We start from the raw sequence: 23,181 nt of genomic DNA, 5'->3' as shown, positions 1-23,181 counted from the left end.
TTGCCTGAGTCTTAAATACTGGTGCAAGACGCACAAATCAGTTCTTACCATGCGAGCAATGCAGGAACTAAAGATTCCACAACATAGTTTATATATTTAAATTCATTTGTGTGAAAAATATTATCACCCATGAAAATAATCAGTTGGATTTTTTTCTTGTATATAGTAGTTAACTTTAAAGGCTTCACTGCAGATATACATTTTATAGCAGCAGGTGCTGTATGAGAGTATTATCTGCAGTAACCATATTGCTGTGTGCATTCAACAGATAAATCTGATTTGCTTCTAGTCATTCACAAGGTGTTATAACAATGATCAACTATTACTTTGTCAAAAAATATTGCTATTATAATTTCTTCAGTTCATGTCACTTGCTAGTTTTAAATCTTAAAGTAAATTTTGCTCTTAAACACAAGCACCTAGTGGAAAGATTTCTGCATGCATTTTTCCATTGGAGTTTTCTCTAGATAGACATTGACAAAATATAGTGTCACTTTAATGATGCTATGAACAGAAATATTCCAACCTACGTATACCCTATCTTTCAGGTGATATTTCTCAGATAAGGTAATTCAAAAGATGCAGCAGTATGAAAACAACAACAGAACTTTCTCATAGTTATGTTGCTGTAGTAATGAATACATGGCTTCATTTAAGTTGATAATGAATATACCAATAGCTGTTAGAGAAGGTTGTGTGATTTAAAGATTAAGACGATATTTAAATATTGCTCTAACAGGGTTTGCTCGCTGCTGGGGCACCTCCTTGTGACTGAATCTGGGGAATCAGCTTTCGCCTGGTCTGGCACCCCTTTCTATTGATTGCTCACATCATAGCCTCTCTCTCTTTCTGGGATTTGGGATGCTCCTCTTCATGACCTGGCCAGAGGACTAAGTTACTATTTAGTCTTCCCCTTCTGGGGTCAAAGTCCCACTGGACATGCTATCCATCTGCCGTGTCAGGCTGTCTTCTGGTCTAAGTCCAGGTCCAGTGCCACTTTCCCAGTGCTGGCAGGGGAACGCGGGCCCATCCACTACTCCGGGTTCCAGCCCAGAGACTCTACGCCTAGCAATCACAGTCTATTCAATCTCAGACCCTGTTGCTATTTCCCTGGACTCCTTCCTACCTCATTTTTCTATCTCCTGGCTCTTTTCTGGGTTCACCAACTTGAATTTCCTTTGCTCCCAGTGGCTATTCCACCTTTGTCAGTTTCTTGCCTGACTTGGTAGTTCAGGGCAGGCTTACTTTCCTCCTAGAACTTCTCCTTGTCCCTGGCCAATTCCCTTTCTCTCTAGAGAGTGACCACAGAGCTCATCTCTGCACCCTCTCCTGCTTTCAACTTCCTGGCTTGGTACGAGCCCAGCCTGCCCCTGCTCAGCTGGGCATCATCTTCAATTAGATTTTATCTGTCCCTGGCTCTCCTCCAGGTGCAGCCTATATGTTTAATTGGCCCTTTTTAACCTCCTCAGACCTTGTGTGGTGTGGACACTCAATCACAATTGCCCACATTAGATGGAGCAGGGAACTATATGTGGGTAACAACACATAACAACAGAAGCAACGCATAGCGCGGTTATGTGCCTCCCCCCAGAGTTGCTTCTTGACTTGTATTAAGCATGCTCACATGGACTGAGAATGCTCAGTAACATCTGCTGAAGCCTCTGCACTCACTCTGCCCCCTCACTATCGGCAGGTATAGGTCATCTCTGCATGACAATATTTTATGGTTCTACATATCTGCATGTCTTAAACCTCATGAATGAAATCCTGGATCCATTGATGTTAATGGTGTTTTTGTTATTGACTATAATGGGGCTGGAATTTCACTCCTGAATAGTAAAAGACCCAGTTACCTAAGAACTCATCTCTCACTATATGTCTCCTTGCAGCAAGATCAAATATATTGTAGAAACACCATTCAAATCTATTTAATTTCAAAGGACATCACTCATGTTAGTCCCAAATTCCTTACATTCCACAGAATTCAGTGTCCCATCATTTTTGCTTTTGAAAATTCTTTACATCAGAAATAAAAATGCATGGAATTGAGGTTACAGGAAGTTATTTACACCGAACAAAGGAATTCCACCACATTTTAACTTTCCTGCATAAATAATATTTTTGTGTCTTATGTTCATTTTGGATCTTTGCCACGCATGTCATTTGACAGGCGGAGAGGTATGAGTGAAGGAGGCTCTTGTTATCTGTTCCAAAGAGCAAATGTTCCATGACTGGAATGAACACTTTCCGGTGGGGGGCACTCTCTTATCCAACTTACTCCTTTGATGATGTGCCAGACCCCAGTTTGGCAGCCTTCATTCATGTCATGATGGAAACCATGCTTACTTGGTCAGGCTTTCAGTGAACTTAATATCTGTTTGAAAGTATGAGGGGAGTTTGGTTGCAGATTTTTCCTGGTGCTGACAACAGTGATTGTAATTTTAAACTACCTTTTTTGGTTAGCGTAGCATCTGATTTCTGTAATTTAATATTTTTGTAAAGATCCCAGATGCTAAGGCAATGGGTCTTAAAAATTCTTAAACGTTTTTAAATATACAGCATTTTGTTATGAATGACTAATAGACCATAAATCATCTGGTTTTACCCAATGCTCATGCCATTAAGGCTGGGATCCGGGGATGTGGGCAGGCGGCAGGCAGCTGCTGCCCATCTTCAAGCCAGGATGCAGGAGGCTGTCTCTCGGCTCAGAGCTGGGGGACGAGTGGCAGCCAACCCAGCTGCAAGCCCAGCTCGCAGGGCACACAGGGCTGCCACCAGGCTCCCACCTGGGAGCTGGGATTGGGCGGGACACGTGCAGCTGCCACCCAGCTTCCCAAAAAGCAGGCGGCTGCCACCCAGCATCCCAGAACTGGGGCGGCTGCCGTCTACCTCCTAGCGTACCACAGGTTGAGAAACTATGGTGTAAGAGAACTGACAAAAAATATTACGTCACTCCCAAAGAGGCAGATTTCCTCTTTCAACACCCTCAACCCAACTCAAATGTAGTAGATGTGGTTAATGTCCTGGGCAAACAATATCATGCCAAGTCAAACCCATATGATTGAGACTGGAAAAGATTAGATCTCTTTGGAAGGAAGGCATATTTGTTGGCAACATTGCAGTTCAGTATTGCGAACTACCAAGCTGCAATGGCCAAATACAATTTAATCAATTATGGAAAACTCAGTGTGTTTATTGAACATTTGCAAGAGGTGCAAAAAGAACACTTTAAGGCCATTGTAAAAGAAGGCCAGTTAGTAGCCAGAACTGTGCTACAGATAGTGTTGGATGCAGCAGACACAGTGGCCTGCTCAGTCTCCAAGGTAGTGGTAATGAGACAGGAATCCAGGTTTACACCTTTCTGGGTTCCCCAAAGAAGTACAGACAACGGCTGAGAATCTCCTGTGTGTATGGTCCAAGCTCTTAGCAAATAAGATTAATGCCTCTCTCCACACGCTGAAGGATTCCTGGGACATATTATGCTCCCTGGGAATCTACACAGCAGGACAAAAGAGAAAATGTGGCTCTCAACCACAGCACAAGTCACAAACACCTCAGTACCCATTGTCTCAATGTTATTACAAGCCACAATATAGACTCATAGACTTTAAGGTCGGAAGGGACCATTTTGATCATCTAGTCTGACCTCCTGCACAATGCAAGCTACAGAACCTCACCCACCCACTCCTGTAATAGACCCCCTATGACTGAGTTACTGAAGTCCTCAAATAATGGTTTAAAGACTTCAAGATACTGAGAATCCCCCAGCAAGTGACCTAGTGCCCCCCTTGCTGCAGAGGAAGGCGAAAAAACCTCAGGGCCTCTGCCAATCTGCCCTGGGGGAAAATTCCTTCCTAACCCCAAATATGGCGATCAGCTAAACCCTGAGCATGTGGACACGGTTCACCAGCCAGACACCCAGAAAGAACTCAGAACCTACCCCATCTAACATCCCATCAAAGGCCATTGGGCATATTTACAGCTAGTAGTCATAGATCAGTTAATTGCCAAATTAGGCTATCCCATCATAACATCTCCTCCACAAACTTTTCAAGCTCAGTCTTGAAGCCAGCTAGGTTTCTTGCCCCCAGTACTCCCTTTGGAAGGCTGTTCCAGAACTTCACTCCTCTGATGGTTGGAAACCTTCATCTATTTTCAAGTCTAAACTTCCTGATGGCCAGCTTATATCCATTTGTTCTTGTGTCCACATTGGTGCTGAATTTAAATAATTCCTCTCCCTCCCTTGTATTTATCCCTTTGATGTATTTATAGAGAGCAATCATATCTCCCCTCAGCCTTCTTTTGGTTAACTAAACAAGCCAAGCTCTTTGAGTCTCCTCTCATAAGGCAGGTTTTCCATTCCTCGGATCATCCTAGTAGCCCTTCTCTGCACCTGTTCCAGTTTGAATTAATCTTTCTTAAACATGGGAGATCAGAACTGCACATAGTATTTCAGATGAGGTCTCACCAGCGCCTTGTATAATGGTACTAACACCTCCCTATTTCTATTGGAAATACCTCGTCTGATGCATCCTCGGACTGCATTAGCTTTTTTCACAGCCACATCACATTGGCAGCACATAGTCATCCTGTGATTAACCAATACGTCCAGGTCCTTCTCCTCCTCTGTCACAACTAATGCGTCCCCAGTTTATAGCAAGAATTCTTATTATTAGTCCCTTAATCCATGACCTTGCGCTTTCCACTATTAAATTTCATTCTGTTTCTATTACTCCAGTTTACAAGGTCATACAGCTCTGCTTGTATGATATCCCTGTCTTTCTCTGTATTAGCAATACCTCCCAACTTTGTGTCATCTGCAAACTTTATTAGCAAACTCCCATTTTTTATGCCAATGTCAGTAATAAAAAGGTTAAATAAGATCGGTCCCAAGACCAATCTCTGAGGAACTTCATTAGTAACCTCCCTCCAACCTGACAGTTCCTCTTTCAGTATGACCCAGTGTAGTTTCCCCTTTAACTAGTTCCTTATCCACTTTCCAATTTTCATATTTATCCCCATCTTTTCTAATTTAACAAATAATTCCCCATGTGGAACTGTTTGCCTTACTAAAATCTAGGTAAATTAGATCCACTGCATTCCCTTTGTTTACAAAATCTGTTATCTTCTTAAACAAGGAGATCAGGTTGGTCTGGCACGATATACCTTTTGTAACATCATGTCGTATTTTGTCCCAATTATCATTAACTTTGATGTCCTTAACTACTTTCTCTTTCAAAAATTTTTCCAAGACCTTGCATACTACTGAGATCAAGCTAACCGGCCTGTAATTAACCGGATCAGTTTTTTCCCCTTTCTTAAAAATAGGAACTATGTTAGCAATTCTCCAGTTGTATGGTACAACTCCTAAGTTTACAGATTCATTAAAAATCCTTTCTAATGGGCTTGCAATTTCATGTGCCAGTTCCTTTTATATTCTGATATGGAGATTATCCGGGCTCCCAGATTTAGTCCTATTAAACTGTCCGAGTTTAGTTTCTACCTCAGATGTGGTAATTTCTACCTCCATATCCTCATTCCCATTAGCCATCCTTCCACTGTCCCTAAACTCTTCATTAGCCTCATTAAAAACTGAGGGAAAGTATTTGTTTAGATACTGGGCCATGCCTAGGCTATCCTTAACCTTCACCCCATCCTCAGTGCTTAGCGGTCCCACTTCTTCTTCTTTTGTTTTCTTCCTAGTTATATGGCTATAGAATCTTTTGCTATCGGTTTTAATTCCCTTTGCAAGGTCCAGGTCTCCTTGGCTTTTGGCATTTCTCACTTTATCCCTACATGTTCTAACCTCCAAGAGGTAGCTTTCATTGCTGATGCCTCCAATCTTCCACTCCTTGTAGGCTTTCTGTTTTCTCTTAATCACCTGTCTGAGATGCTTGCTCATCTGGCTTGGTCTACAACTCTTGCCTATGAATTTTTTCCCCTTCCTTGGGATGCAGACTTCAGATAGTTCCTGCAACTTTGACTTGAAGTAATTCTAAGCCTCCTTTGCCTTTAGATCCATGAGTTCTTCAGTCCAGTCCACTTCCCTAACTAATTCCCTTAATTTTTTATAGTTAGTCCTTTTGAAATCAAAGACTCTAGTCACAGATCTATTTTTGTTTATTCTTCCATTTAGTTTGAACTGAATTAGCTCATAGTCACTTGAACTAAGGTTGTCCCCTACAACTAGTTGTTCTATGAGGCCCTCACTACTCATTAATACCAAATCTAAAATGGCATCCCCTCTTATTGGTTCAGCAACTATTTGGAATCTATCAGCTCTCACTTCCAGGAAACTCTGTGTTCTATTATTATTACTAGCACTTGTCCTCCAATCTAAATCTGGGAAATTAAAGTGTCCTGTAATCACACAGTTCCCAGTAGTATTTATTTCATTAAAAACATTAAAGTCTCTATCCATATCCAAATCGGATCTCGATGGTCTGTAGCATACCCCAAGCATTATCCCAGGGGAAGCTCTAGTAGATTTCTTTCCCAATGTGATTTTCGTCCACACAGACTCTGTCTTATCCATTCCATCACTTCTAATTTCTTTATAGTCTACCTCATATATACAGTGCCACTCCACCACCTTTGCTTTTATTTCTCTCTTTCCTAAACAACACATAACCTTCAATACCTGTGCTCCAGTCATGACTATTATTCCACCATGTTTCTGTTATCCCTATAATATCCAGTTTCACTTCTGCACCAGTAGCGCTAGTTCCTCCATTTTGTTACCCAGGCTCCTTGCATTGGTATACAAACATCTCCATTTTTTAAAACCAGGCATGGAGATTACCTAGGCATCTCCCAACCAAATTTTCCCCCCATGACCATCTTGAACTTTTGCACTTTCACATATCTGTTTAATACCCATAGATCTAGAAAGGGCCTCCAACCTCCCTTCACTTTGGGAATCAGGAAATAATGGGAGTAAAACCCCTTGCCTCTGAGTTGCACTGGGACTGGTTCAATGACCCCTCGGCATAACAGGTTAACTATTTCATCTGTTCTCATGAGAAGGGTCCCTGAAGAGGGATGGGGAGGGATGGTGGGTATGGAGGAGGGATGTGAATTGAATGATGTAACCTTTTGAAATAATCTTCAAGACCTGTCTGTCAGAGGAGATATTGTCCCAATGGTTGTGGAAGAGAGTCAGGCAACTTCTGAAAGAATGTGAAAAGTGCATAGATGACAGCTGTCATTACAAGGAATGACTGTTCAGGTCCTCGACTAACCCATCAAAAGTGCTTAAAGGAGGAAGGCTGAGAGGCTGCGGATTGGAGGTCTGAGTGCTTCCATTTTTGCACCTTGAGTCTTTTACGTTTGAGTGGGAGTTCTGTTGGAGTGGAAAAGAATCCATTGATTGTCCTTCACATTTGTGCAGCTGGGTCTATAGCTCAACACCCAAAAATCAACACTGACCCTGGTACAGCAACTGGAGTTCATTGGTATGGATCTTGACAGTACAGGCGAGAGTGTTCCTCCCGCTACACAGTTTCACGACTTTGATTATTCTCATAGAGACAGTCCACGCCAGCCCACAAACATCAGCCAGGAACTGCCCACAGCTGTTCAGATATATGGCAGCATGCACATTCATCACTCCACATGCTCAATTGTTCATGAGGTGTCTGCAGATGTGGCTTAGAACTGTCTAATCCCCAAACAAGGACAGACTAAGCAAATCGCTATTGATGCCCTCCACTGCCAAGCACTCCTTAGGCTGGCAGAAAGAACCATCCAACTTCTGAGCAGGCATTCTGTTTGTACAACCACCACTGATGCTAACTTTAACAACAGATGCCTCCCTATTGGCTGGGGAGTCCATCTAAATGACCTCAAGGTTCAAAGCAAGTGGTCTCACATGAAAGCGACTCTCCATATCAGTCTTTTGGAGTTAAGAGCTGTCAGGAATACTGTGCACTATTTCTCCCATTAATTAGAACCACTCACACGAATGTCATGATCGACAATATGACCTGTATCGTTTACATAAATCACCAGTGGGGTGCCAGATCTCCTTCCTTCTGCACTGAAACTTTCAAATTGATGCATCCATCACTGGATTATCTTGGCCACTTACCTCCCAGGGATACGAGAATGTGACAGCTGACAGTCTCAGTTGAAACTTTTCACACAACTACAAATGGGAACTGAACTCAGAGGTGCTGCACAAACATATTCATCCTTTGGAGAACCCTGATCTCTTTACTACTTACCAGAACAAGAAACGTCCTTGCTATTGGGCCAGGGTAGGTCTAACAGCCCCATGGAGAAGCTCTCATCCTCCCATGGGACAGGGACCTCTTATGTGCCTTTCCCCCATTTCCTCTGTTATCCAAGGTCCTGTTGAATATTTGACGAGACAAAGCAAGAGTTATTCTAATTGCCTTTTCCTGTCCAAGGCAAATTTGGTTCCCTTACCTGGCACAACTGGCAGTATGTCCTCTGGTTCTTCTTTGGCCCATTTCACACCTGCTCTCCCAAAACTATGGACTGATCCTTCACCCAAACTACAGCTCCAGCTCCATGCTTGGCTCCATCATGGTTTCAAGACTTAGAGATAAATGTCGGAGGAGGTGAAAGATGTGTTGTTACACAACTGAAAATAGACAACTCATTGTAATTACCTGAAAAAACGGAAATGATTCCAAATCTGGTGCCGTTCTAAGCACGTAGACCCAGATCGCCTTCCATCCCTTTCATTTTAGGCTACATTTTAGAGCTCAAAAGGTCTGGACTCTCAGCTCTTTTAAAGTATATCTAGCAGCCAGAGTGGCCTTCCACTGTGAAGTGGACAGATACTCAGTGTTTGCTCACCCAATGACATGTAGATTCCTTAAGGGCATTGGAAACTTCTTCCCACTCATGAGACCACCCACTCCAATCTGGGATCTTAATTTAGTTCTGAGAGCCTTAACTAGACTGCCATTTGAGACCATGATGACTTGCTCTCTCTTGCAACTGACCATGAAGACAGCATTTCTGGTGGCCATTACCTGAGCTAGAAGGATAGGAGAAATAGCAGCCTTCATAGTCTCAGTGATGGTAACACTGAGGTCACATCCCAAGTTCCTCCCTAATGTAGCCTCCATCTTTCCTATGTATCAACTAATCCATCTTCCTGTTTTTGTCTCAAAACTGCATTGTGACAACAGGGAGACAATTCTACATTGCTAGATGTTAGAAGAGTGCTAGCATTTTATTTGGACAGGACTAAGGACTTTAGGAAGTCTCATAAACTCTTCCTTTCATTTGCGGAAAGATCCAAAAGTTCTGCAAAATCAGTTCAAAGACTACTCAAATGAGTCTCTGGTTGCATTAATCACTGTTACAAGGAGCACAACCTGCTGCCTCCGTCTGGAAACCGCCTGCTCTCCGCAAGATCACTTTCTACCTCGATCGCATTCTTTAAAGATGTCCCCATATCAGAAATTTGCAGAGCAGCAATTTGGGTCTCTGCCTATAGTTTCACAGAACACTATGCGCTCACCAGGGACTTGACCTCCAATGTCATCTTCAGCACCACAGTACTGTCTTCAATTATAGACTCTTCTCTGAAGCCCCAGCCCTCCCTAGGGGATATTGCTATGAAGTTACCTACAGTGGAGCCCCCATAGGGACACTACTTTAAGAAAAAGAGCAAGATACTTTCCTTGTATCTTCAAGGTTCTTCAAGTTCTTGAAGATGGTAACTTCAAGATGTGTTCTTCAAGATGTGTCTCCCTATGGGTGCTCCACAATCTGCCCTGGTCTCCTCTTCTTTGGAGTTCTCAATCAGCTCTGCAGTAAAGAAGAAACTCAGGACAGTTTGCCCATACAGTGCTAGAGAGCTTTGAGGCAAACCAGGAGAGAGAGAGGATGCATGTGTGGGCCAAACGGACACGGCTACCTAAAATCTTTGATTAGAGGTGCAGAGGCACAGATATACCTACAGTGGAGCACTCACAGGGGGGGACATTTCGAAGAACCATTGTTCCTGCCCAAGGTGAGTAACTTCCTATTACCTTCTTTGTAAAACACTGTGAGATCTATGGACAGAAAGTATTATAGAAGAGCTATTTCCTGCTGACATAGGATTGCTTCGGAATCACAAAATCCTGAAGTCCTCACTCAGATTTTACTCCCAATGAATTCAATGAGTGTTTTGCCTATGTCAGATTTCTGGATTTGACCCATGACAATTAATGATGGAAAAGACAGGTGTGTGGTCAAGCAGGACCAAATAAGGTGAAGTGCTGAGCATGTGCTGTTCCAACTAAGGTGGGTGGGAGTCATAAGTGCTAAGTATCTCTCGGGTCTGATTCATCCCCTCCCATGATAAAACCCCTGGGAAGAAGCTTTGTGGGAAACAATCTCAGTGATGATCATATTGCAGCTATTCTACCACATCATCTAACTGGGGTTGGAATTCTCAGAAAAGGGAGCCTGCTAACAAACTGTGTGGATCCTCAGGGATTCATGCTGAGACTCTGTGCTGCTGCATCAGCTCTGGCCCCTAGTAGCTGGGCTGTGCTCTCCACAGCTCTCTGGCACCATGGCAGTTGCCTTCTGAGGTGTTGCTGAGGCAGATGAAAAAGGGTATAGTCACACATGTGGGAAGGGCCACTGTTTGTGAGGATTTCAGGGACAGTGATGCAGACCAAGAGGTGTCTGTTTGCTTGTTTCCAATGCAGAATAGTTCCCTGCAGTGCACTTTCGAGCAATTTAGTAGAACCATAGAAATTTGAGGTAGGAAAGATCTCAGTTGAGGTTTGAAAATACCAGTTGTTGTCTGGATCTTAATTTTAAAGATAATCTGTTATTTCATATCTGATAATTGTTTCAGACAAATATTATGATTATGAAACTATTTCCTCCAGCTTTTTTAATGAACGTTCCCTCAAACGATTGAACTGTGGTGTGTATGTGACACCCATAAGTGAGTTAATTTTGAAAAGTCAGCTTTAAGAACCTGATAAAAAAATATTCTACTCCCAGGTTTTGATCAGCCAATGAGTGATTGTTCTGACGACGTAATTCTTCCAACTTGGAATTTCATTGGCAGAGCTTGATAAACTTAATGAACTTAAACTTAATGAACTTCTGGAGAGTTTAAGGATGGAGTTATTTTGGGAAGCTCCACAAAAGTCTGTCCACTAGTTGTTGTTCTGTTAATCTCTTATTACATTTGTTATTGTTTAAACCTCACCCTTGTTGTCTTGATTATCAGTGCTCTAAATACAACAGAACACCAGGGGTATCAGGAATAGATATTTAAAACTTTTCTGAAATGAGTAAGGCAGGAAGTCATCAAATTTTTGCTAAATATATTGGTGACAGTGCTTAGAAGACATCATCTAATTTAGGAACACATTTTGCCACACTTACATAGGGCTTTATCCAGCACCATTGAAGTTAAATGGGAGTTATGCCACTGATTTCAATGGGAGCAAAATCAAGCCCTTGTTGATTTCAAAGGGATTATTCACAGAATAAGTGTGATGTTCCCCTCTGCAACGTGGACTGGTGAATCGCTGGGTCACCCCAATCCTCAACTCCTGAAGCCCGTCTTATTCTGCTTTGATGTGTGAACTCTCACTCCTGGGCAGATCACGCACAACCTTCAGCAAGCAAGTTGTTCCCCACTGAGTGAGTTAGTGCCTCTGCCAAGCCACTCTTTAGAGGATGCAACAGAATGACCCCAGACACTATCCCCCAGTCTCAGATGCAACCCTAGGAACTGCCGTCTTGCAATGTTCAGTGCTGCACACTGCAAGCTCATATGTTCGTCAATTTATCAAAGAAATTGATATGCACCAGCCTCGTCACTTCAAATGGAGTCTTAATACACCTTAAACCAAACACACTGCTATAGGTAAAATAAACAAACAAATGTATTACACTACAGAAGGATTTTAAATTATTATAAATCAGAGGAAAGCAAGTCAGAAACGACCAAGAGAAAATAAAAGGCAAATGCCCTCCCCCTGTTATCAGCACTTCAGTTGCTTGGTGGTGTTTGTAGATGGAGCTGGAAGAGAGAGAACAGCAAAATGTCTCTCCTTTTTAACATGTTCCTTCTCCCTTCTGGGGCTTTGCTCCCCCCTTCAGGATCAGTGTTGGTATAATATTCCCTCCATGCCCTGAGTCATTGAGATCCATTGTGGATTTGTTTTTTGAGGTCTAAGCCAGTCCTTTGTTCCTGTTCCTGAAATGTTGAGCTGGGTTGTTCTAATCAAGTCCTAAAGAGGTGCGAACTGCCCCCCTGCTCAGAGAGTCTTGCCTGGATATGTTTTAAGCCATGGGACACACCTTTGGGCTAATCACATAGCGAGGCCTCATAACCATATACATAACATTGCAACAAACATACTACTATAAACAATAATGTTCAGTACATCGTGAGCATTCCAGAAACATCTTACATGGCATACTTTGCATTAAACACTACACAATTACACTATGAAGGTGATCATGGGGGGGTTCAGTGTGTCACTTTCATCCTGCACCATTGAAGTTAAATGGGAACTATGCCACTGACTTCAATGGGAACATTGATTTCAAAGGGAATATTCACAGAGTAAGGTACTCCTCAACATGAGTGAGGTTGACAGAATCCAGCATTTAATGCCTTTTGAATGCAGTCTAACACTTCCAAATTTAAGGAATTTCAGGTTTGGATTAATCCAGAACCATCTAATCAAAATACAAATTGTTCCCCTTTATTGGTTTGCTCTACCATTAACACCCAATAGTGGTAAAATAAGCAATAAATAATCACATCTGGTCTAGTTCTTCCCTCAGTTAGACTAGTGCAACTCAGAAGGGAATTTGGCCCAACTTGTTTTATCAGAGAAATTTGCCACATTTTTTCTGTAAAATTTTAAACTATGTAAGCTCAGACTAGATTGCACAAATTGCTGTCACAAGCCAAAATTCACTTTGGAAAATGTAGTTATATCAGTGTTTATAAAAGGAAGTCTTTTAAACAGTTCTTACATTTTTGTTTGACCAGATTTGGATTTAAAGCCACAGGTAAAATTGCCTGGCATCAATTTTTAGATAAATTTCAGAACCCTGTGACATATGAAAATGGACAGACAATTCCTATCAGAAAAAAACACAGGTAAGTAGGAGATTACATTATTTTGTTCAAGGTGTAATTAAATTTAAACTTGATAGAAAATTATGTCTACTGAAATATATTTGTTGATGAAATTTACTTCAAGTAATCTTTTGGGGATTTTTTAAAATAACCATATAATATTTAAGCATATTTGTGAATAAGTTCTTGGCCTTAATGAGTTTACTTTTTCTCTTTACTCTGAAGAATAAGAGGATGAGAGATGAGAACATTGTGTCAACCATGTTTTCCTATTGTAGAGTAAACCCAATTAGAGGACTGGATGAAACTTTCTCAAGTGACAGGGTTCTTCTACAGCTGCACAGACACATCCAAAATGCGTATCCATCACTGAAGCAAGCATTTCTCATGATTGATACAGTAAGAGACGTTATTTTTAACCCTTAGAAGGCTGAGATTCTGTGGATGAGTTAACACATTCACAGACTGAAGCAGCTTTTAACCTCTCAAGCTACCCTGTTGACAAGTTACCCAGCAACTTCTCAGATCCTAGCTCTTCTACCAAACTAGTCTTTTCCTTCATCTGGTTTCCTAACCCTCTTCCAAACATCCTATCCCTTTCCCAAAATCCAGTGAACCACTTGCATTCAGGTTCTGTTGCCTTCCCCTGTCTTCTGTCCTTCACCCCAGTAAAAAAAGCCATGACCATTTACACTCTTAGCAAGTGCTGGAACAGATATGCTTCACCTAGACCTTCAACACCTTCCTAGACTCAACCCCTGACCCAACTGCCACTTCCCTCTTGCTATCGTCTGGTCATGAATCTGACTCTGCCTCTCTTTCAACTCCTAGGACTCTATCCTCACAATATGCCAGGCAGCCCAGCTGTGAAAGCTTGCCAAGGGATGTATGATATGCAAGATACAAGGGCATGTTCCCATCAGAGGAGGAGGAAACTGGGGGGCAGATTGTAGCTGAGTCACAATCTGCTTCCTAGGCTGCTCCTGGGGGCAGAGCAACAACATGCTGTCTCATACAAAGGGTTTACGGCAAAGCCATGATTGAGCTTCCAATAAGTAGGGAAAATATTGATTAATAAATTATAATGCATACTTGTTATTCCCTTGTTTATACATCCAAGGATTATATTTGCTGTTTTGGCCACAGCATTGCACTGAGAGCTCATGTTCAGCTGATTATCATGACCCTCAAGTCTTTTTCAGAGTCACTGTCTCCCAAGATCTAGTCCCCCATCTTGTATCTATGGCATGTATTTTTTTGTTCTACATGCATGACTTTACATTTGGCTGTATTGAAACACAGTATTTGCTTGCGCCCAGTTTACCAATTGATCTAGATCTTGCTGTATCAGTAATTTACCACTCCCCGAAACTTTGTGTTATCTACAAACTTATCAGTGATGATTTTGTTTTCTTGCATTTCATTGATAAAAATATTATGTAACACAGAGCCAACATCCAATTCCTTGCAGGACCTCACATCACTAGAAACATAGACTCTTGATAGTGATCCCCCATTTACAATGACATTGTAAGATTTGTTAATTAACTGATTTTTAATCCATTTAATGTGTGCCATATTGAATTTTGTGTCATTCTAGTCTCTTAATCAAAATGTCATAAAAAAAGATACCAAGTTCACTTGACAAGATCTTTTTTTTCCAAACAACCATCTTGTTTGGCATTAATTATATTGCCCTACTTTAACTCTTTATTAATGAAATCCGATATATAGAAGGAGAATATTACATATATTAGACTAAATTGTCCTCTCCCCCAGGAAAAGTCACAGGTGGAAATATTTTTATTTTTTTTATTTTTTATGTTTAGTATAATTCAATTTTTGATATTTGGGGTTGGAAACTCTCAGTATACTTATTCCACTTACTCTATATAGTTTTTAGGCTTTCAGTTGATTTTGTTATATTTTATTGTGTTATTTTTTCATCTTGTAAGCTTATGATCAACTAAATTCCATAAATTGTAGTATGTTTCTGTTGTTAGAACAGTTTAGCATGCTGTTGTTCTGTTTTTGTTAATCTTCACATTGTTTATGTTAGCTTTTAGTATTGATTGTCTGTTGTGTTCCAGTTGCTTAAAGCATTGTTAAAGTGCAAACTTAAGATATCCAGTCAGACCTTCCAGAATGCCATGTTGTTGCATTTCCTGTTCTGTGGATAAATTTAGAAAGTCAATCTGGGATCTTTCATGAGCATTACTTTTGTTTCTAAAACCTTTTCAAAAGGATAGTATGTTGTGTGTCTCTGAGCAAGCAGTGCAAGCTGTGAGTGGAAGTCTCTTAAATGAAGTCCGCTGAAGACATCAGGCCCAAGAAAAGAAGCTAAAATGTTTTCTAATTACGCCGTGATCCTGCAAAGATTTATGCACATGCTTAACATTAGACACATGAGAAGTCCCACTGATTTTGATTTTGACTGTCATTGACATAAAAGACATACATAAATGTTAGCAGACTCAAGACCCAAATTCTATACCAAGCCTTTCTGGAAAACGTTTCAAAGAAGTTTGGAAAATTTCACAAATGCAAATATGGAACTTCTCAAATCTCTCAAGTGCCTTATTCAATTATTCCTAAACTTAAATAAATAAATATATCTTTGGCACATGACCGCACATGAGAAGTTATAGGCAGAATTATTGCATTTTAGTGAAGTGAGGGAAGGGATCAAAATCAGTATGATAATGTAAGTAAAGTGAGTTAGAACCTCAAATATAGAATCATTATCACAGCTCCATGCTATAAAATATAAATAGAAAATGCAGATCTTGTGCATTTCTTGTTTGTGATCTATAATCTGACAGATTTATGATATCAAACATGTGAGATTGACCAGGATCATTCCATTGCCTCACCCACTTTATTTGCAGCAATATTTTAATTTGATTTTTTTTTTATTTTTACAGAGTTTGGGCATGCTTTTTATGTCTAGCTCTAGAATGAATGCACTGTCCAATTTTGCCATTTCTATGTCTTTCATGATGTACTGAACTATGTTAAAAAAAAGCATTCTTGTCATTTTTGATGGAATGTCATGATATATACGATCCATACACAGGGCTGTGTGATCATCCCTTTAGTGGACAGATGGAATTTTTTATTACTTTGATTTGCTACAGATTGCTCTTCTTAAATTGTAGAGTCTATATTTTTGGATTGGATGAGCAAATAATAGACTGAAAAAATTAAAGCTTTCAGTCTGGTTGACACAAGCAAAATGAGCACTGGGCATATCTTCAGAAGTACTGCTAGCATTCTTTATTACAAATTTTTATATAGATGATATATCACAATTTTTTTTCTAATATAATTACATAGAAACTGCTCTCACCAGCTCTGCAGTATAAAATGCACACACACATATATCTGTGTTTGTGTGTACACACACACACACAGTCACCACAAAAGGAAGAATTCACTTAGCAATTTACAAAGAAGAGAGCTTAATTTCCTACATTGCAGTAGATTGTAATGTCACATACCAGCATTAAGGCCCTGATTCAGCAAAGCACATAAGCATGTATTTAAGTCCCACTGAACTCAAGCACATGCTTATGTACTTTATTGTACTGGTCATTAATGAATTAAATTATTTAAACACATACAGAAATTTGAGACCACAGAAAGAGAACTCTGGCTGCGGGAGAAACAGCTTCATCCTTAACATCTCAAACTGTTACATATATAGGGATACATACATATTCTCAGGATGGTGTAAATCAGTGCAGCCCCACTGAAGTCATTGGAGCTATGCTGATTTACACTAGATGACAATGAAATGAAAACATTTCAGAGATTCCAGGAGTCAAATAAACAATCAGAAAGTTAACTGATTGAAGGCTAATATAATATTTATTATTTTTTCAATATTATCAAAGCAATGACTAAAAATAGGTTATCTTTAACCTCAGTATGCATTTAAGCTTCATGGATAAGATACTTACACTTACACAGTACATATTTTCATGTAAAATAGAACTCATTTTTGTAGTTCCTGTACCAGATTTCTTAACTTATTCACTGATGTAGATATATTATCAAGTTTCTTTTCCATATGATTTAATGCACTGACAACAGAAAATTCAGATGGCAGAAAAGCAGTTTCACAAAACCATTATCTTTTGATTACAGAACTTCAAAGTGTTTCCCAAACTAGCTGATGAAATAAATAGTTGCTCATCCTGTATATTATTACTGCCACTCTGGATCTATATAGGGGACTAAAGGGAAACAGAATTTTTCTTAGGGTGAGGTTTATGAACAGCAAAATATTTGTCTAGTGCTTAGCCAGGAATGAATTACTGGAGGAACTATTTACCATTATTTTTTCTTTTATTGTTCCCAGGCATTATTCCTTACATTTCTTCTTTTTTTCACCAGTTTTTTTTCAGGAAAGCAAAGTATAAAAATAAAAGTCCAAACAAAAATATAAAATACTGAAATCTAATAGACTGTGATAAAACCAGACTGACCTTTATTTAAAACTCTTCCTCATACTTTATGGAGATGATATGTCATGGGGACTGAAACAAAAATCACGCCTTAACTGTAACAATACAAAAATATAATTGTGCTTTTGTATAAGCCCATCCATTGCTTATTGCGTAAAATGCTTTAAAAAGTGCACATTTATATGATATCATGACAGAATGTCACAAGCTGGGACTCTTTACAGAAATACAGAGTTATTTCTGCTGAATCGCTGTCACCGCCAGACCCAGTAGTTCCTATTAGCTCCTACCCAGGAATATAAAAGGCTTAGCATTTCTTTCTAAGGCAGAGATACCTAGGTGCAAAGACAAAGAGATCCATAGAAAAAAATAAGCTAAAGAAAAAAAGCTTAGGTAGGAATTTGTATTTTATTGTTCTTATATTAAGAATACAGGAAATCCCCTTATAGGGGTGAATTTGGGATACTTACCCAGCTTGTAAGTATATGTATGTTCTGTGCTGAGAGTCGAGTGAGAATTTATATCAGTCACAAATAGCATTTAAAGGACTTCCCTTCTTCATCAAGGCAGTGGATGGGGCAAATGGCAGCAGCAAGTCACTTTATGTTAACAGGGCTGGTGGGAAGTAGCAATAACATCCTTTTTATTTTTAAAAAAGTGTGTGTGTGTATTTATATGTGCTTACACATAAACATAACTAATCAGTTTAATTTTTGAAGAAAGGTGCTGAATTAACAGTCCTGGAGACAAAAGACTTTTATCTATTTCTCCACAGAACAGGCAGCTATATTGTAAGGTCCCCAATACTGCTCCACCAAAGTACTACAGACCTGACCTTGGGGTCCGACTTCTAGTGTAAGAGGATAGTTCAATTTCTATAGCCTTAGTCCCTCTTCTGTGACTGCCAACAAGGGTTCCAGTTGTGGTGTATCCTCTTGTCCACTGAGAACTGGACCGAGACCAACAGATACACATCATGTAGACTATCAGAAAGCTAACCAATAGTAAAAGCTTTCAGTCACTGTGGGTTGTGCGACATAGAGGTGCAGAACAATGTTTTAAAATAAACATTTTCTTTTAGTAAATTTGTTCACTCTCTTTCACACACACACTAACATTTGTTTTAGAAACAAGATGGAAAGATCACAAGAAATGAGCTTCGTCGCATTTTGGATTGCATCCTGTTTCGAATAAGTGACAAAGACTTCCAAGAGCTAATCAAGATAATTGATCCAGAACACACTGGGTACCTCAGCTACCATAAATTTTTAGACTTGTTTGAAGAAAAGGAATCTCTAGTAAGTTTTATCAATATTTTCTAAGGATTTTCTTTTTTTTTAATCTCTATAGTGAAGTGTCAGGACACTTCTTAATAAAACCCTAAGCTCTGAACAGTCTTCATCTAGGTTAATGAATGCATATGCTTTTCAGCAGTGTAAAACTCCTACATAATCCATACTGTTGGATTCTTTTGCCTCTGAATCATGGACTGGGAAGCAATTTCACAGTTACCTCATGTTTCTGGAAACTCCCTCTGGAATGTAATCACAAATTCACATGCATGTGTGTAGCAGGTGTGGGACGGAAGTATCTCTTTAAAGCTTTCAATCATCAGAACTGTTTTGCAGATATTGCAGAAGAGTTCTTTCTGTCTTTTATACTTTATAATAATACATAGGTTCTGAGATTTACTGTACCCATTGGTTGTGTGTTTTCATGTGTATGACTTTGAAATTTTTAGATTTTTGTAGTTATCTTTTAATATCTTCCTTTAAAATCACTACCATACATATAGTGAGGTTATATGCTGTATCTTTTGACCAGGACTTTTATTCAGTATGTCAGTTTCTTTTTTTTTTTTTTTTTGCTTACTGAATTCTAGTAGGAAATAGTCTATAGGTTTCATAACCGCTTTATAATATTAGAGCTGTTCATAATATTTTTATTAGATTGCTTTTAGGTTCACATTAGTGTGTCAACTGTATAAATCTTTATTTAGTTTTTGTCTTAGGCTGGTAGTTAGAGTTGTTGGAAGGTATCAAAGAACCTGGCAGTGTCAAAGGATGCTCTAGATGCACAAAAAGTGTTTCCTACTGAATAGTCTTGAATAGTGTGTATTGCTTTGAGAAGACCTTTGATGTAGCTAACTGAAATAGGCTGCATCCCTGTTCTGATGGCTCCAACAATAGATTCATTTGATTCATCAGCTCATGTCCCTTCTACCTATTCTTGAAGTGAATAATGGTCTTGCTGAGCTTCTGGGACACATTTTTTTAATTATAAAACTGACATGGAGGGGATACTGGCAAAGTTTAAATACTAATGGGTTATGAAAATGAAGTTGGATGCTCAAATTCATTTATTGGGGTTCATTTTAGAGGTGAAATTCTACTGCCTACTTAGTGTTCTAAATAAAGTAAATTTTAGCATAAAGAAGTGCAGGTTATAGCAATATGGATCATGGCCACCCTGGAATAAGATACCAGCTGATAATGAGAGATGACCGCGCTAGCTAGGATTTCACACTGGAAATGTGATTCTGCTCTGAAGAGTGGGCCAGATTCTGGCCCCTGCTGGGGCTATTTTGTGCCAATCTTTTGGTGCAAAACAGTTGTAAAGCTGGCCTAGCCAAATACAAAGGATCCACCCGCTGATTCCCTGGGTGGCGTAAAGCTGGAATAACTGACTCTGTAACACTCTGTCCTGCCCACTCCATAGCATAGGGGAAATCCTGGGGGCAACAGCCAAGGGGAGGGGAGTTTTTCTAGAATGCAGCTATGCTCCATCATTCCCTGGCTGAGGAAATGGCCCCATGGGGACTGTGCAGCCAGATTAAAGTCAGAGCAGCCCTGAGGCAGATGCTAGTAGTTCTGGCAACCAAGCTGGGTTTCAACTAGCCAAAGCAGCCCCTAGGTGGCTCCAGCATTTGGGGTATTTGAAGATGACATAAAGCAACCTTTGTCTCCCCTCGGATCTTACACTGAATAGAGCTCAGCTGGACCTGAGTATTGATCCCAGTTACTCTGGAAAAATAAGGTTCCATGTTTATTGCATTTCAGTAGTTCTTGTATTAAATGTACTCAGTTTACAAGTAAATATATGTTTTTATTCTAATTTTCAGCACCATGAACTGATCCTGACCTATGTTCTGTGAGCCAGATTCTGCACTCACATTCACCTTTGCCATCCCATTGTCTTCAAATTATGCCCTCAGAGACAGCTATGCAACTTGCAGCTCATCCATCAGTCTTAGAGACTTTTGCTTTGGGGAGTAACAAGCAGTAAAATGTTTTGTTATCAAAGTCAGTAGCTGTGACTTTTAATTCACAAAAGGAGCAGATCAGTGGAGAAAAGTGCCATTTTTGCATAGTCACTTTTCAGATCAGAGCCCCACTTTCACACAGAACCTTGAGAATATATGAATTAGCTGACACTACACTATTTAGGAAACAGTGTGCTAAAAAGTTTTAATACAAATAACATTTTTTTAAAATTAGATGGGTCATAAATGGCTTAATGGAACAAAGGAAATTAAGAAGCCACCTTCTCTTGTTCTAGCTTGGGATACTGTAAGTATCATGCGGTATATTTTCAGTAAGTGTTGATTTTCTGTAATTAGGGGTTTTATTTCATTTTTACTACATGATTACTGTCATATGGCAATGTAACCTAAAGGACAGTTTTTATTTTCATGATTGATATATTTGCATTTTAGGTAGAAGACATTCTTTCGGATAAAATCACAGAAAATTGGAAAGACTTCCACAAGGCTTTGCAGACCTGTGACCCTAAATGCACAGGCGTTATTAGCAGAAATCAGTTGAGAAAAATTGTACAGCTATATTGTCCCTCTTTATCTGATGAACAATTTACAAAGTAAGCTGCTGGCATCTGGCTATTAATTCATGTAACTTTATTAACTTTCTGTCCATATTTTTCTAAAAAAGTGGTGTTTTGACTCTTGGGATACTTCTGTTTGCTTTAAGCTTTAGAGAAAATAAAATACCACCAGGCCAATCACTGACCCTCATTCTGCAACAGATCAGATTGCAAATCTTTTCTTTATTTCCATGGAAGTTCCATTCATGAAACACTTGCAAAATTGGGGCCATATAGTTCAAAGGATAATTTAAAAAGGTGAAACAAGGCAATTCCTCAAAGTGAAAATTGAGTGTGATGGAAAATTTATCTTTTAAAAAAAGTATTCATTGTTTCCGAACAGAAATGAATATAACTACACTTGTTTGCAGCAACACCTTATAAAAACAACCGCCGCTTACGAGCAACATTTCCCCTGGGAACACTCTCCGTATCGTGAATTGTCCATCCGGTAACAGCAACATAGCTACTGCATAAGAACAACATTTGTGACGCTTTGATGTCACATCCAGGTGTAGAGATTTGAGGGGGGCATGAAGAGGTATTGCCCCCTTACCCCCCAAAACTGCATATTTCCACTTCTCTCCCATCTCTGGCCCTTCAGTGCAGCTCTAGGGCACACAGCCCTGTCCACTTAGCCCTGCCTGACAGAGCCTGTGTTCAGAGCACATGTAGGGGGGAATTTGCAGGGAGGGTCTGGAAGAGAGGGATTTTTTTGGGGGGTAAACTGAGTTCAGGGGAGCAGCCAAGGCACATCTTGAAAATTTCCTCTTCCCTTTCTCAGTGTCTAGTTTGTAGGTGGAGGTGGTGGGGCTGCTATTTTGCAGTAGGGAGTATGGGGGGCTCTCCTCCACACACACTAAGCTGTCCCCTCCATCTTAATTGCTGGTGGTGGGGTGTGGGTGTGCTGTTTTGCAGTAGGGGTTGGAGGACCCCCCTCCCCAGGGCAATGACCTGTTCCCTTCCCCCATCCCGTCTCCATTGTCTGTGCTAGGAGCTCCCCCCTTCCATTGCAGGCTGCACATGGTGCCCTTCTCAGCCATCCATTCCTTGCCAGGGTGGAGCATGAAGCTGGCAGTGGAAGCATCCTCAACCTGTCTCTGGCCGCCAAGCTCACTCAGCCATTCTGCCGACTGAGGGCTCCACTGCCAAACCCAGGGTTTCCCTGCCCCATTCCCCGCAAACTCCCCCTACCCACAAAGTGGCTGCCCCACCCCTTCCGAAATACCCTTAACACTTCATAATGCCTTCGGTCAGATGACACTCCCCATAACAGCAGTAGTCACTTGGGAGCAACAGAGCAAAAGGGCACCAATACATTGCTAATAACAAGTGTCTACTGTACCCATATTATCTTGTTATAATTTTCTACAGTAGTATCTTGTTGTAATGAACAATTTAGTGTCTTGATTTTAGGAGAACCCTTGTAAACTGGGACATGACAAGGTCAACACTGATTTTGATCATTGGCCAATTGATAACTACATCTCAATCTAAAAAACAATGAACATCCTAAATCACATATGTGTATGGAATCAAAATCTATACCTTGTAAAAGAGGAGTGGATTGCATAGGCATTTTATTGCCATGGCATGTCAATCAAGCTATAATTGGGTCTAATTTGCCCTTGTACAAGCTGTAACCTTTTTTACCTACAGCCCTATGTTTCTCCAAAATATGTGGAATTCTTTCCTACCTTTGAAAATATCATAGGAAAATCAAAGAAATCCATGCCAGCC

At 40.1% G+C, this 23,181-nt stretch overlaps 1 protein-coding gene across 1 annotated transcript in view; it reads left to right on the top strand.

Moving 5' to 3' along the window:
- Positions 1–23,181, top strand: part of EFCAB6 (EF-hand calcium binding domain 6) — a 145,294-nt gene that overhangs the window by 54,609 nt on the left and 67,504 nt on the right. Inside the window, exons 10-14 of the mRNA XM_067558983.1 lie at positions 13,004–13,114; positions 13,372–13,492; positions 18,690–18,860; positions 21,060–21,131; positions 21,278–21,438. Coding sequence (XP_067415084.1) covers positions 13,004–13,114; positions 13,372–13,492; positions 18,690–18,860; positions 21,060–21,131; positions 21,278–21,438 — 636 coding nt within the window. The remainder of the gene's footprint in view (positions 1–13,003; positions 13,115–13,371; positions 13,493–18,689; positions 18,861–21,059; positions 21,132–21,277; positions 21,439–23,181) is intronic.

Source organism: Emydura macquarii, unplaced genomic scaffold, assembly GCF_026122565.2.
Source record: "Emydura macquarii macquarii isolate MOO-44397 ecotype Brisbane River unplaced genomic scaffold, CSIRO-AGI_Emac_v2 contig_2205, whole genome shotgun sequence".
NCBI lineage: Eukaryota > Metazoa > Chordata > Testudines > Chelidae > Emydura > Emydura macquarii.
The sequence above is the reverse complement of the archived record's forward strand: the minus strand, read 5'-3'. Positions and strand labels throughout refer to the sequence as shown.